At 40.7% G+C, this 12,067-nt stretch overlaps 1 protein-coding gene across 1 annotated transcript in view; it reads left to right on the forward strand.

The window, feature by feature from the left end:
• SLC44A5 (solute carrier family 44 member 5) overlaps positions 1-12,067 on the forward strand; it is a gene marked incomplete at both ends in the record, with an annotated part of 94,168 nt that overhangs the window by 38,663 nt on the left and 43,438 nt on the right. The window contains one exon of the mRNA XM_080624062.1: positions 8,777-8,825. Coding sequence (XP_080480188.1) covers positions 8,777-8,825 — 49 coding nt within the window. The remainder of the gene's footprint in view (positions 1-8,776; positions 8,826-12,067) is intronic.

The raw sequence follows: 12,067 nt of genomic DNA on the forward strand, positions 1-12,067 counted from the left end.
GTACTTATTGCATATGCTTTTGCCTTTCCAGAAAAACGGAATGTTAGTGGAAAGATGGAGGAGAACTGCAGGAGGAAAGGAATGCGTGGCCATGGAAATGAACTGGAAGAATTGTGTGGGGGTGGTTAGAGAATGTACAAGACTACATTGCAACTAGTCTTGTTTGTTCTGCTGTTGAACCACAACCTTTTTTTCCCCTTTTATTTCGGAAAATTCCAGAGAGGGAATGAATTTACACTAGTCTAATGCAGAGGCAAGTATATAGCACCATGAAGGGTTGTTCCCTTGGCTGTGTAGCTTATTGGAGGATTTACTGCACTGTACATTAATACAAATATGCCTGTCCTGGCTGCTGTTTGTTACTGCAGTTCCTGTTCTTTGAGTTGATCAAAACCCTCTTGCAGAATAATTTGCTTTGAAATCTGGATGATTGCCATATGATAGAGCAGGTGCTTTTTCTTTACTTTGACTAACTTTCCTTTTGCATTATTATTACCACTGCAGTGCCAGTCACCAGTTAGATCTTTTTAAAACCTACATTCTGGGAATTTCTGGTAAGATGAATGGTAAGTGTAGTGTTGGCATCTGGCAGAAAATAACCTGACTTCTGTGTCATAGCATAGTAAGAATCATAGAATAGTTAGGGTTGGAAAGGACCTTAAGATCATCCAGTTCCAACCCCCCTGCTATGGGCAGGGACACCTCACACTAAACCATGGCACCCAAATTTTGATTAAACCATTTAAAGGAAGGAAAAAATAATTCTTTTCATATTGTAAAGAAAGAACGTACTGATCTGGCTGTGTATTAAATATTGGAGTAGGGACAGGTTTAGTGTGAGGTGTCCCTGCCCATGGCAGGGGGGTTGGAACTAGATGATCTCGAGGTCCTTTCCAACCCTAACTATTCTATGGTTCTATGATTCTATGATTCTTGGTTGGATCCTTGGACCCACTGTGAACTATGGAACATCTACATAATTGTGTCCTTTCTGACAGTACCTCTGACAGCACGTGGTGCCTTTCTGTTCATGCCTAAGGGAGTGTCTGCAGCCTGCTGTTCCTCAGCGTGGTTCTGAATTTAGATCTCGTTCATCTTCAGTTGGAGTGCTCTATTTGTTCAGTGGGAGACAGGCACCATCGTCTCTTCTGGCATGTGGTTTTAGGGAAAGAATGCCTCATTTGGTTTTTTTTTGATAGAATCTCCAGAGAAGGGGGCAGGGATGTGTATTTTGCCCAGAATCAGGTACACAAGAGCCTGTAGAGAACTGAGCTGAAGTTGCACTTATTTATTCAATGTTTTCCTACTGGCTAGTTAATCAGCCCTTGCCCCAGCGTGCTGGATACTGCTATCCTCTTCTGATAGATTTCTATTTCACTGTTAGATGCCCGAAGTAAGACAGAGCTGTGGGTTGCACTGTAAGAACCCAGAGTACCTGTTTAGCCCTGACTTTAATCACCTAATATTGCTATTTCTTACGTTATTGTCCCCAGTCACTTCTACTTGTACTATTTTGTTCAACCTAAATTAATGTTTCACATGCAAATATTTTACTGAGTTTTTGGATATTTATTTTATTAATTTGTAATGCTGAAGGTACCAGAGCTCATATGCACATGTGGCCATGTGAAGGACAGCCAAGGGGATCTCTCCTGGCATGCAAGGTTTCCAACAAACATGGTATTCATAATCTAGCCTGTGATTTAGTATAAGATCAAGACATTAAAACTCTAGTACAATTCTTAAATGTAGTAATATTGCTGACTCACATTTTGATGTCTGGCATCCATTCACTGAGACTTTTACACTGAATTCTCAACTTTTAAAAGATATTCACATTTAATTGCTCTGGTAGAAATCTGTCAGTGTGAATCATAGAATCATAGAATAGTTAGGGTTGGAAAGGACCTTAAGATCATGCAGTTCCAACCCCCCTGCCATGGGCAGGGACACCCCACACTAAACCACGGCACCCAAGGCCTCATCCAACCTGGCCTTGAACACTGCCACGGATGGAGCATTCACAACCTCCCTGGGCAACCCATTCCAGTGCCTCACCACCCTCTCAGTAAAGAATTTCTTCCTTAGATCCAATCTAAACTTCCCCTGTTTCAGTTTGAACCCGTTACCCCTTGTCCTGTCACTACAGTCCCTGATGAAGAGTCCATCCCCAGCATCCTTGTAGGCCCTCTTCAGATACTGGAAGGCTGCTATGAGGTCTCCACGCAGCCTTCTCTTCTCCAGGCTGAACAGCCCCAACTTTCTCAGCCTATCTTCATACAGGAGGTGCTCCAGTCCCCTGATCGTCCTCGTGGCCTCCTCTGGACTTGTTCCAACAGCTCCATGTCCTTTTTATGTCGAGGACACCAGAACTGCACGCAATAATCCAAGTGAGGTCTCACGAGCGCAGAGTAGAGGGGCAGGATCACCTCCATGACCTGCTGGTCACACTCCTCTTGATGCAGCCCAGGATACAGTTGGCTTTCTGGGCTGCGAGCGCACACTGCAGCCGGCTCATGTTGATTTTCTCATCGACCAGCACCCCCAAGTCCTTCTCTGCAGGGCTGCTCTGAATCTCTTCTCTGCCCAACCTGTAGCTGTGCCTGGGATTGCTCCGACCCAGGTGTCGGACCTTGCTCTTGGCATGGTTAAACTTCATAAGGTTGGCATCAGCCCACCTCACAAGCGTGTCGAGGTCCCTCTGGATGGCATCCCTTCCCTCCGGCGTATCAACCGAACCACACAGCTTGGTGTCATCGGCAAACTTGCTGAGGGCGCACTCAATCCCACTGTCCGTGTCACCGACAAAGATGTTGAACAAGACTGGTCCCAACACTGATCCCTGAGGGACACCACCCGTTACTGGTCTCCAGCCAGACATCGAGCCATTGACCACAACTCTTTGCGTGCAGACATCCAGCCAGTTCTTTATCCACCAAACGAAAATATCCACTGAAAATAAAAACTCCACAGCCCCAAGTCAGGTTAAGTTTGTTGTCTTTGAGGTTTAAAAATGGAATTCAGGGTGAGTTGAAGTCATCTCCTCATTAGCTTTTCTGGCTGAAGCAGCAGAAAACAGGGAGACTCATACTCTACAATGAAAGAAATTTCAAAGGCAGCTACTGTTTAGTATGATTTATTACACAGGAGAGGAATCATAAATGTGCTTCTATTATAATTGGAATTTATGTGTGTGTCAGTGTATGATCTCGTAACAAACAAGTTCTACCTAAATCTTCCAATGAGAAAAGAAAACCTGTGTGTGCCTGTAGAACAGGTACAGAGCTTATTGGAAGAGCTGTTTTTATACTGATGTCAACCTTTTGAATTCATATACTGCTAGACATTTGAGTCCTACAGTAAGAATGCATTACTTTATATTACTAGGATCATTAGGCTGTTTCTGTATAAGGAACTTTACATGTGATTTACAATGTTGCTTAAGATTGCCTAAAAAAACCAAAGTAATCTTTAAGTGAAATAAAATGGACTGCTACTAAACAGCAGTACATCTCAAAACAGTCATTTGAATTCTCTGCAAAATGAGACAGTAGCCTTGCAAAGGCTAGGCTTTCAGATGGTACAAGAAGACTCTGCTTCTGAAAGGGGTAGATGAATTGAGCAAGAACTTGTGTTATTTTGGTTTTTCCTACTCCTACCCACAAAAGGCAGGCAGAAGTGTCTGAATTTTCATATGATTTTTTAGAGAAACATCAAATAGGATGAATCTCGCTCAATCCTGACACACCCCGAGCATTTCCTAGCGACCCAATTTGTTGGTCTGTGCTCTTGTATCTTTGAGTATTGCTCAGATTGATACACTTGTCCTAAAGGAGTCATTACTGTTGCTGAGGCATTATTATTGGAATACTATGGATTACTTGAAGGTACCGATTTACTCCAGCAGAGGGAAGCAGCACATACACATACAGCTCCAACACCTTTCCAGTAAAAGTTACTGGTTAGTAGAAGACCATGCCATTTCTAGGCACGGGCACGTGCAATAGTTGACCAAACACCAAGAAAGAAACCTGATGAAACTGGTAGTTATTAAAGCAGAAAGAGCATTTTATTAGAGTTGGGTGATACACTGCTGGCCAAATGCCATGTTAGTTAGCGTACATCTGTGCTTAGCACTGTTCAAGGCCTTCTGTTACTGTGCTATATCAGGATTCTTTGAAGCAGCCTTTGACAGAGGTGCAAACTTGAGTAGGAGCGCAGTGCCATCAGTCACTTGGCTTCCCTGCTTTTCTTTGTATTTGTCTACGGATAGCAGGAAGTCTAGTGAAGTATGAGAGTTCAGTCAAGGGTTAATATTTTAATAAATTATGAATATTAAAATGAAATATATATATATTAATAAGGCATCCTCATGTTATTTTTACCATCAGTTGCCAATAGTGGTTGTACTAAATATCTCACCTGATAAACATTTAAACATAGCTGTTATGTTCTGTAATAGCAAAATGGGCTGTGGCTTCATGTCACAGACATCATTTGTGAACTGTAATAGGAGATCATTCTTCTTTGTGCTTGTGTACTACACAGTGACAGGGTTAACTTAAAAACGTTACTTCTGTTGTTCCTGCATGTAGTTCAGCCCTGTCTTGTAAAGCTACTGTAGGAATGCATATACATGTGTATGTGTTTCTCATTACAGAATTCTACTATAGGTGTTTTGGTCATCTTCTATAGAGAACAGAGGTTTCCTGCTGGTCAGGATGGCCACACAGGGATTCTGTTCCTTTGTGTCTTAAAGGAGAGGTTGGTTGCTTTTCCTTTTTTCTTTTTTTTTAATGGCTTCAGGCTTTCAGATTCACATTCTGTGATGCCATGTAGTTCCTTTCACCATGTAAGCGTTACAGTATCAAAAGTAACAATGCTAAGACTTTCTAACACCAACTCCGCTGTTCTGCACTTTCGTGTTGTGTAGAATTGCAAAATGTAAATTTTACTAAGAAAATAAGTTAGTAAATTAGGACTCCTCCTACAGAGAAATGTTCCACTTGACAGGAACAAAAGTTTATTTACACAGACAGCGTACACTTTAGACTAGAACATGTCAGAGTAAATCTTACTTTCCCTACTTGCATGGCTGTATTTTGGGGCAGCTTGTCGCATGTGTACAGGAAGAAAGATGTGGCCAGCTGTGACGTGTGAAGACTTTTCTCTTGCAGCAGCACAGTCTACAAAAGCACAATAAGTACCAACTGTGATACCTTATTCCCAGCAAAACATCAGTGGTTTTTTTCGGTTGTATTGACTTCTATAGGATTATTTTACAAATGCTATTCAGGTGCACACGTTTCCCTTTCTGCTTATACCCTGTACGTTGTACAAGCTGATAAGAGTCATTCCTCCTCATTCACGCTATCAGACTGGCTTGCAGAAGGTAGGCAAGGCACTGAATGGTAACTTCCTGCTCACAGCCAGTCTTACCTACGCTGGGACTTGCCATTCTCATTGGAGAGTCCCTGACACTCAGCTTTATTTTAAAATCTATTTAAATAGTATTTTGATGTATCTGTGCTTGCTGGGGGCAGTGTGCTAACAGCACAGGAGCCTGCGGGCAGTATCTTCCAAAAGATAGCTTGCTACAGTCATCCAGATACAGCAACATGGATAGAGATGAGGAGAACTACTATGGAAAACACGGTAATTCATCTGCTTTCTTACAACAGTTTATAAGTGCCTGGTCTAAGTCTCACTTATTTCAACTGTGTTATTTTGATTTAGTTTAATGGGCTTGGATCCAGTCCCACATGGTTTTCTGTAACTTCTTCAGTTATTAGCAATATCCTATTTTTTTCCAGCATGGTATTTGCAAGTTTATTCAGATCACAGATCAAAGGTAAACTTTCCATATATACATTGCTAATTTTTGTTTGAGATAAGTAATTTAGATTTGCTTTTTAAAATTATTATAGTGATGAAGTGCAACAACTAAATTCATATGCTGTTTGGAGTCGGGATTGGAAAATGAAATATTTTGTGAAATATTTCTTATAATGATATTATAATTAAATGTATAAATGTCTCCTGTTATAAGTCAGCCTGTGAAATAGACCCCTCATCTCCAAAGAGTGAATGTAATCTCTTTTTTTTAATCATAGCAAAAAAATAAGTCGTTATCCCACAGAAATGCTTTCTTCTTTGTGCTTACCAAACTCCTATGGCTCAGAATTTGCTTTCTAAATACATTTGGGCTTTTATGGCAAAGGAAGTGACTTGCTTTTACCAGGAGTTATGTAAATACTAATAACATCAGTTATTAATATTCCCACCTAATTGCCACCTCACCCCCAAATTGGTAATTAAGTAGGGAATATGAGAATGTCACAGTGATGCTACAGACTGCTTCTGTCAGGGGATTTTAGTGTCTTTTTAACTCAGCATAGAGTTATAATCTCATAGCACCCCTCCTCTTGCCTGATGAAGATGAAAGTCTCTATCTGAATCAGGGCTCCTTTTCTGGAGTGTTTTGGGTTCATTTTCTTGCCTGTTAGTTAGTGGATGTTAGTTTTCATTGTAGCAGTATTGTGGAGTTCACCTACTATGCTTGAATATGCTCCATAAATACGTGTATCTTTTCATGTGCATTTTCTTTGTTCCATTTCATAAGCATGCAGGCATGACATAAATAACAAAACTTGAGCTATTTACAATTTACTCTGTTAATAATGATCATATGGAGAGGAAGACACTTGCGGAAACACATTGCATCTGGCCCAGATGATTACATTATAGAACTATTCTATTTGATGGAGATATCCTGGATATTCAAGAGAATATCAACAAGCTTTCTCAGTACGACACAGACTGACTTGAGAAACATCTATAAGCAGAATCTAAGTGTATGGCTTCCCTGCTGAAAGCCTATCATGGTTTTGAAAATCTGGCTGCTTGCTGTGAATGGAGTTTGTCACTTTCATCAGTTTACAAAAATCCCGTTTGAATTTTTAAATCGTTCATCAAAATCCCTTTGGTTCTGCCCCCAGAAATATTTTAACACTTGTCACCTGCACAGCTTCAAAGTGTTCATTCTACTTCATTGTTGAAACCATCAAGGAAATACTGAATAGCTTTGGCGGACAGGTTCCTCTGGTCATGGGAGCAAGCTGACTACTAACATTGAGGAATGTGGACTTGGGGTCTCAATAGATGGCTCAGTGGAAGTAGACTGTAAGAAAGAATTATTAGGCATGGACTGAGATCAAACAGAAAAAGTCATTTTATGATTCTATAAATCACAGCCAATATTTGTGTTGAATATCCCATGCAGTTCTGGCCCTTCCCTTTCCAGTGCTATCTAGTGGCACTGGAAAAGGTACAGAAAAGGAACAGAAGTATGACTAAAAGTATAGAATGGCTTACTTGCGAGAAATGAGTGAAGAGAAGACAAGTAAAGAGGAATAACCTGTACAATATTTAGCTTTCCCAGTCTCTCCTGTGTTAAAATGCATTTGTTTTAGGAGCTTGGTAAGGTGGACCTAAACACCTCAGATGAAGGGCAAATAGAATTTTATTATCTGCTCTGTTTATTGTACTGGCCTGTGTGTATTTTGATAAGGTTTTTCTGATAGAAACCAAGAACAAAGTTTGGTATTTAGTTAATAAGTAAGTTCTGCTTTTGAGTATTTGCTGAATTCTTCTCTAGTTGAAGAAATATTTTTTCTGTGGGCAGGGGAAAGCTTAGGCTGGTTACACCCTTCAATACCAGGTATATTCAGAGGAGGAGATCCTTAAGGAGGCAGTGAGAAGGCACTCTGAAACATTAATTTGTATTGTATTGACATTTGAATGAAGAAGTAATTTTTCATTGCACAAAGTTTGTTTCAGTAAATCTCTATTGCTACTGAACTTGGAAAAAAACCCATGAAACTGAACAGTTAGCTTCAAAAGGAAAAATCCCAACCCTGGTTTGTTGGATGAAGGATGAAGTTGCTTCTCTCTCTTCATACAGCAGCTTTAAAGTTGCAAATTTAAATTCTGTGATAAATTTGTGTTAACTCTTTCCTAAGTGAAATCATGCTGTAATTCACTGTCTTCAAGTCCATTTGGAGCACACAGTGGTGGGTTGGTATTTGGCAGTTTCTTAATATAGTTTGGTAAGGAATATTACTAGAATATAAGCCAGAGCAGTTACACTACCAAGCAGAGCTGCGTAGAGAGAGCAAGGTCAGCCCAGAATTTCTGCAGTCTCCAGCCATGCTTCATCATCTCATAATCCCAGTGCAAAAAGGGCAAACCTGCAGCTCTGTGTGTATGTAGTCCTGCAACCAAAGCAGTGTGAAGTGCAAATAACTCTGCAAGGCTGTAAGTAGAACATTAGATACTGGTATGACTCGAAACTCTTTTAAATCAAAACCAGAAGGGTTTAGCCTGCAGCTCCAGAGAGGTAGATTCACTTTCTGCCAAACACACTTAATGTGACTGCAAGATATAATCCTTATCTCTCAAATATCAGCAACTTTCTACTGTGAGCACTGTGCAGAGGTATATTGATAGAATGTACGTTGAGGTAATTTATTGTGTGGGAAATGTGAGGCCCACAAAGTTTTTAAGATAGAAGAAACAAAGCTTTGATCTCATCTACAAAAAGTAGGTCATTGTATTGGTGGATTACTGATATTGCCTACTTGAAATGATTTTAACAGAACTGATTAAATAGGAATATATGGAAGATGTTCTTCAAAGATTGCTGCTAACATCTCCCTCTCTATAGATCTTATTTTAAATAAGGACATATTTTTATACTCTTTTATTTTAAATGCAGGTGAACCAAGGAAATTTGACCCAAAGTTCAGAGGACCTATCCATAACAGGTAAATAGCTTAACTCATTCATTTAATACTTTCAGTTTTGCAGTGAATGGGGTAAATAACTTTGTTAACAAAACTTGTGAAACTAATTCTGCAAATCTTTTAAATCCAGAAGACAATCCTTACCACCTAGGGGGATGTGTGATTACTGGGGAATATTTAACTGTATGCTCTTTAGTTCTTTCTATTTGAATACCAATTCTGTACACTTCATTCTGTCTAGTACCTGCTGAATTACATTGTGATGACATAAGTGGGAACATTTGAGGTGTTGTCATGTTCTGAGCTGCAAGACTGTGTGATGCACTCTGGTTTCATACAGCACAGGACTGGAACCCTCACACACTGTTCTGCAGCCGGTTTTCCTGCTTCCAAAGTCACCTCATTAAGGGACTGCCCTAGTTCTCTCCAGAGCATGTGCTGGGTGTGCACCATTCCTTTTGTACCCGAGCTGGCAAGCGGGGTAAATCCCTGGCAGACAATGGGTAGTGCTTGGACAGTGGCAGGAGCACTGCCAGTGATGGGGCTGACTGCTGGAGCCACCCAGCCCGGAAACCCTTGCTGGAGTGGACAGCTATTATGTGTGTGGAGAGTCTCTCTGGTGAGTGAGACTACCTATGGTGCTGTGGGCTGCAGAGCTGGATCCTAAGATACTGCAATTTAATGGTATTTTTGAGCAGTCTATTACTGTGTGTGAGGAGTGGTGAAGCTCTGGTGCTGGTGTGCCAGGAGGACTCCTCTCGTTTTTACTGTTACTGTGTGATACCATTGGTAAAAACTGGTTTTGCACTGTGGGTTGCTGTTACAGCTGTGTGGTTGCTGTGACAGCTTCTGCAATTCCAGGTGTGTGTATACTATATGTGCGATTCTAACTGTACATTCCACAGTAGCTTCTTAAAAAACAACCAAATGACTACAGTGCAACACCACTATACCACGTATGTTCAGTGCATTTTATAATGCTTTGGTGAGATAGTATGATTGGAAGCAACGTAACAAAGATCAGTTCCCTAAATGTGAAGGGTATGACTTTATTGTACAGCAGGCCGTAAGGCAGTGATAGCTGCATTGGTTCTTACTGAGTATCTTTGCAATGAGGTGCACTTGAATTTAGATTCAACATACTATTTCTGCAAGATACCCAAATGACTTTCCAAAATTCCATCCCTGAAGATATGGTATATGATGTATTCATATCTCTGGCAGTGTTCAAGGCCAGGCTGGATGGGGCATGGAGCAGCCTGATCTAGTGAAAGGCGTCCCTGCCCGTGGCATGGAAGTTGCAACTGGCTGATCTTGGAAGGTCCCTTCCAACCCAAGCCATTCTGTGATTCTGTGACTTGCCTGACCTTCTGGGGTCATCAGTGCATGATGCATTTTTGGAGGTCCTGCAGAGTAGAAATGATGTTTTGAAGTTGGCGAGCACCAAGCTATTCCCCAAACCACTAAAAGCCTGAAAAACTGTGGAATTGAAAGCCAAGTCTTAATAATGGTGTTTTAATGTCCAATAAGAATGGATCACTCCCACAATTTTTGTCAGATGCATTCTTTGCAAGGAGATTCAGTTATCTGAACTTGTTTGTTTGTTTGTGTTATAAAACAGAGCTGTTGCCAGTGGTTATATGTTGAACAATGGCGGGTAAGAGGAGTTATCAGCAAGGCAATGTGTATAGTGCTTTGCTGGTACCATCATTCTCAAGGAGGTTGTTTGTGGAGTTTGGTATATTTAATGCAAATATCTTTTTATTAAAAACAATTAAAATGCAATGTCCATGGTGTTGATTGACTCTAAGCCAACCAGCTCATGAAAATCCAAAATGATGTTATCAAGATGATGTCTTTGGTATGACTACATCCTGCAGTTCTTTCAGGTTTTTCCATTCTCGTTCTGCACCATTCAGGACTATCTGCCTCTGTTCTCCGTAGAAATGTTCGTGTACAGTGAAATATGCGTTGAAAATGTGGATTGTGTCTAACCTAAAAGTAGCTCTGAAACATACTTCTTTGTTACAAAGCCTCCTAGCAGAACCATCTGGATTGACTTCACTCCATAGTGGGTGGTGCAGATAAAAGCATGTCTGTTACCACTTTGAAGGTTCAGTAGTTTACAAGTGAAATTGCTCAGAAAGCATCTAAGAAATCATGGGCAACTTCTCAGAGCATCTTTGTCTGTCTTGTATGAGAGAACTGCAGCTTTATAGTACCCTCATTTGAACACACGCACACTGTTCTTGTCTATGCAACATGTATTTCTTCTTTTCCTTTCTGAAAGCTAATAATTTTAGAAATAAATGAAAACGTTTGTTTAGAGAACGTCCTTATGATACTGCCAGTATCATGATACTGCACTGTGTACAGCAATGAATTTAAGTGATAGTTTAGGAATGTTATTAAGCATTCACCTATGTGCATTTCTACCAGAAAATGCTTGTAAGGAGGTTTGTATATTGCATCCACCCTGTGAGCAGTAGCTCAGCCTTTTCTCAACTCAGAATTATGCAGCAGGATTCCTGTAGACAAATTCCTTGAGGAAAAGACAAACTCCTGGTGTTCTTGTCAGTCTGAGCTGGAGGCATGCACCTTCCTCACACCAGATCTGATGATCAGCTTAACTGAATGCACACAAGACAAAATCTAGCACATCATATTTTAAGTCTAAGCTATCTCTGATTCCTCAAAGGCAGAAATTTCCTCCAAGCCATCTGTCCCTGCCCCAAGAGGTTCACCCCTTGGAGTGGAGTGAGTTGGGCACCTCTCCGTTACCGGATGTATGGACACTTGTCTGGTGTCACAACCCTAAAGCTAGCTAGCTGTCTGTCTGTCTCTCCCATTGGCACTGAAATGATCTCTCATACTGGACTTCAGGCAGATTTGTCACGTGAGAGGAGGGCTCTGTTGCATGGTCTCAGTGTTTCATGCCAATGCCAGGCAAAGGGGGAATGCTATGGAGAAGGCTTGCCATTAATAAGAAATCTAGAGAGAGTGTGTTATGCTTCTGTAAGAATAAAAAAGCATTTCTTCCAGCAACATCATCATAAGATATCTTACATATGTTTGTGGATAAATCAGTCAGGTACCATCATACAGGGGGGAAACAAGCTTCTCCTTTTTCCTAGTGCAGTGATACTATGAGTATGAAGTCAACTGTCTTCCTCCACTTAGATTTTCCCTAAATTTCAGCAAAGGAATTTATAGAGTCAATACAATCGTGGCATCTTTTTCTAAACTGCTTTGGCAAAATCAAA

Source organism: Psittacula echo (genome assembly GCF_963264785.1).
Source record: "Psittacula echo genome assembly, chromosome: 7".
Lineage (NCBI taxonomy): Eukaryota > Metazoa > Chordata > Aves > Psittaciformes > Psittacidae > Psittacula > Psittacula echo.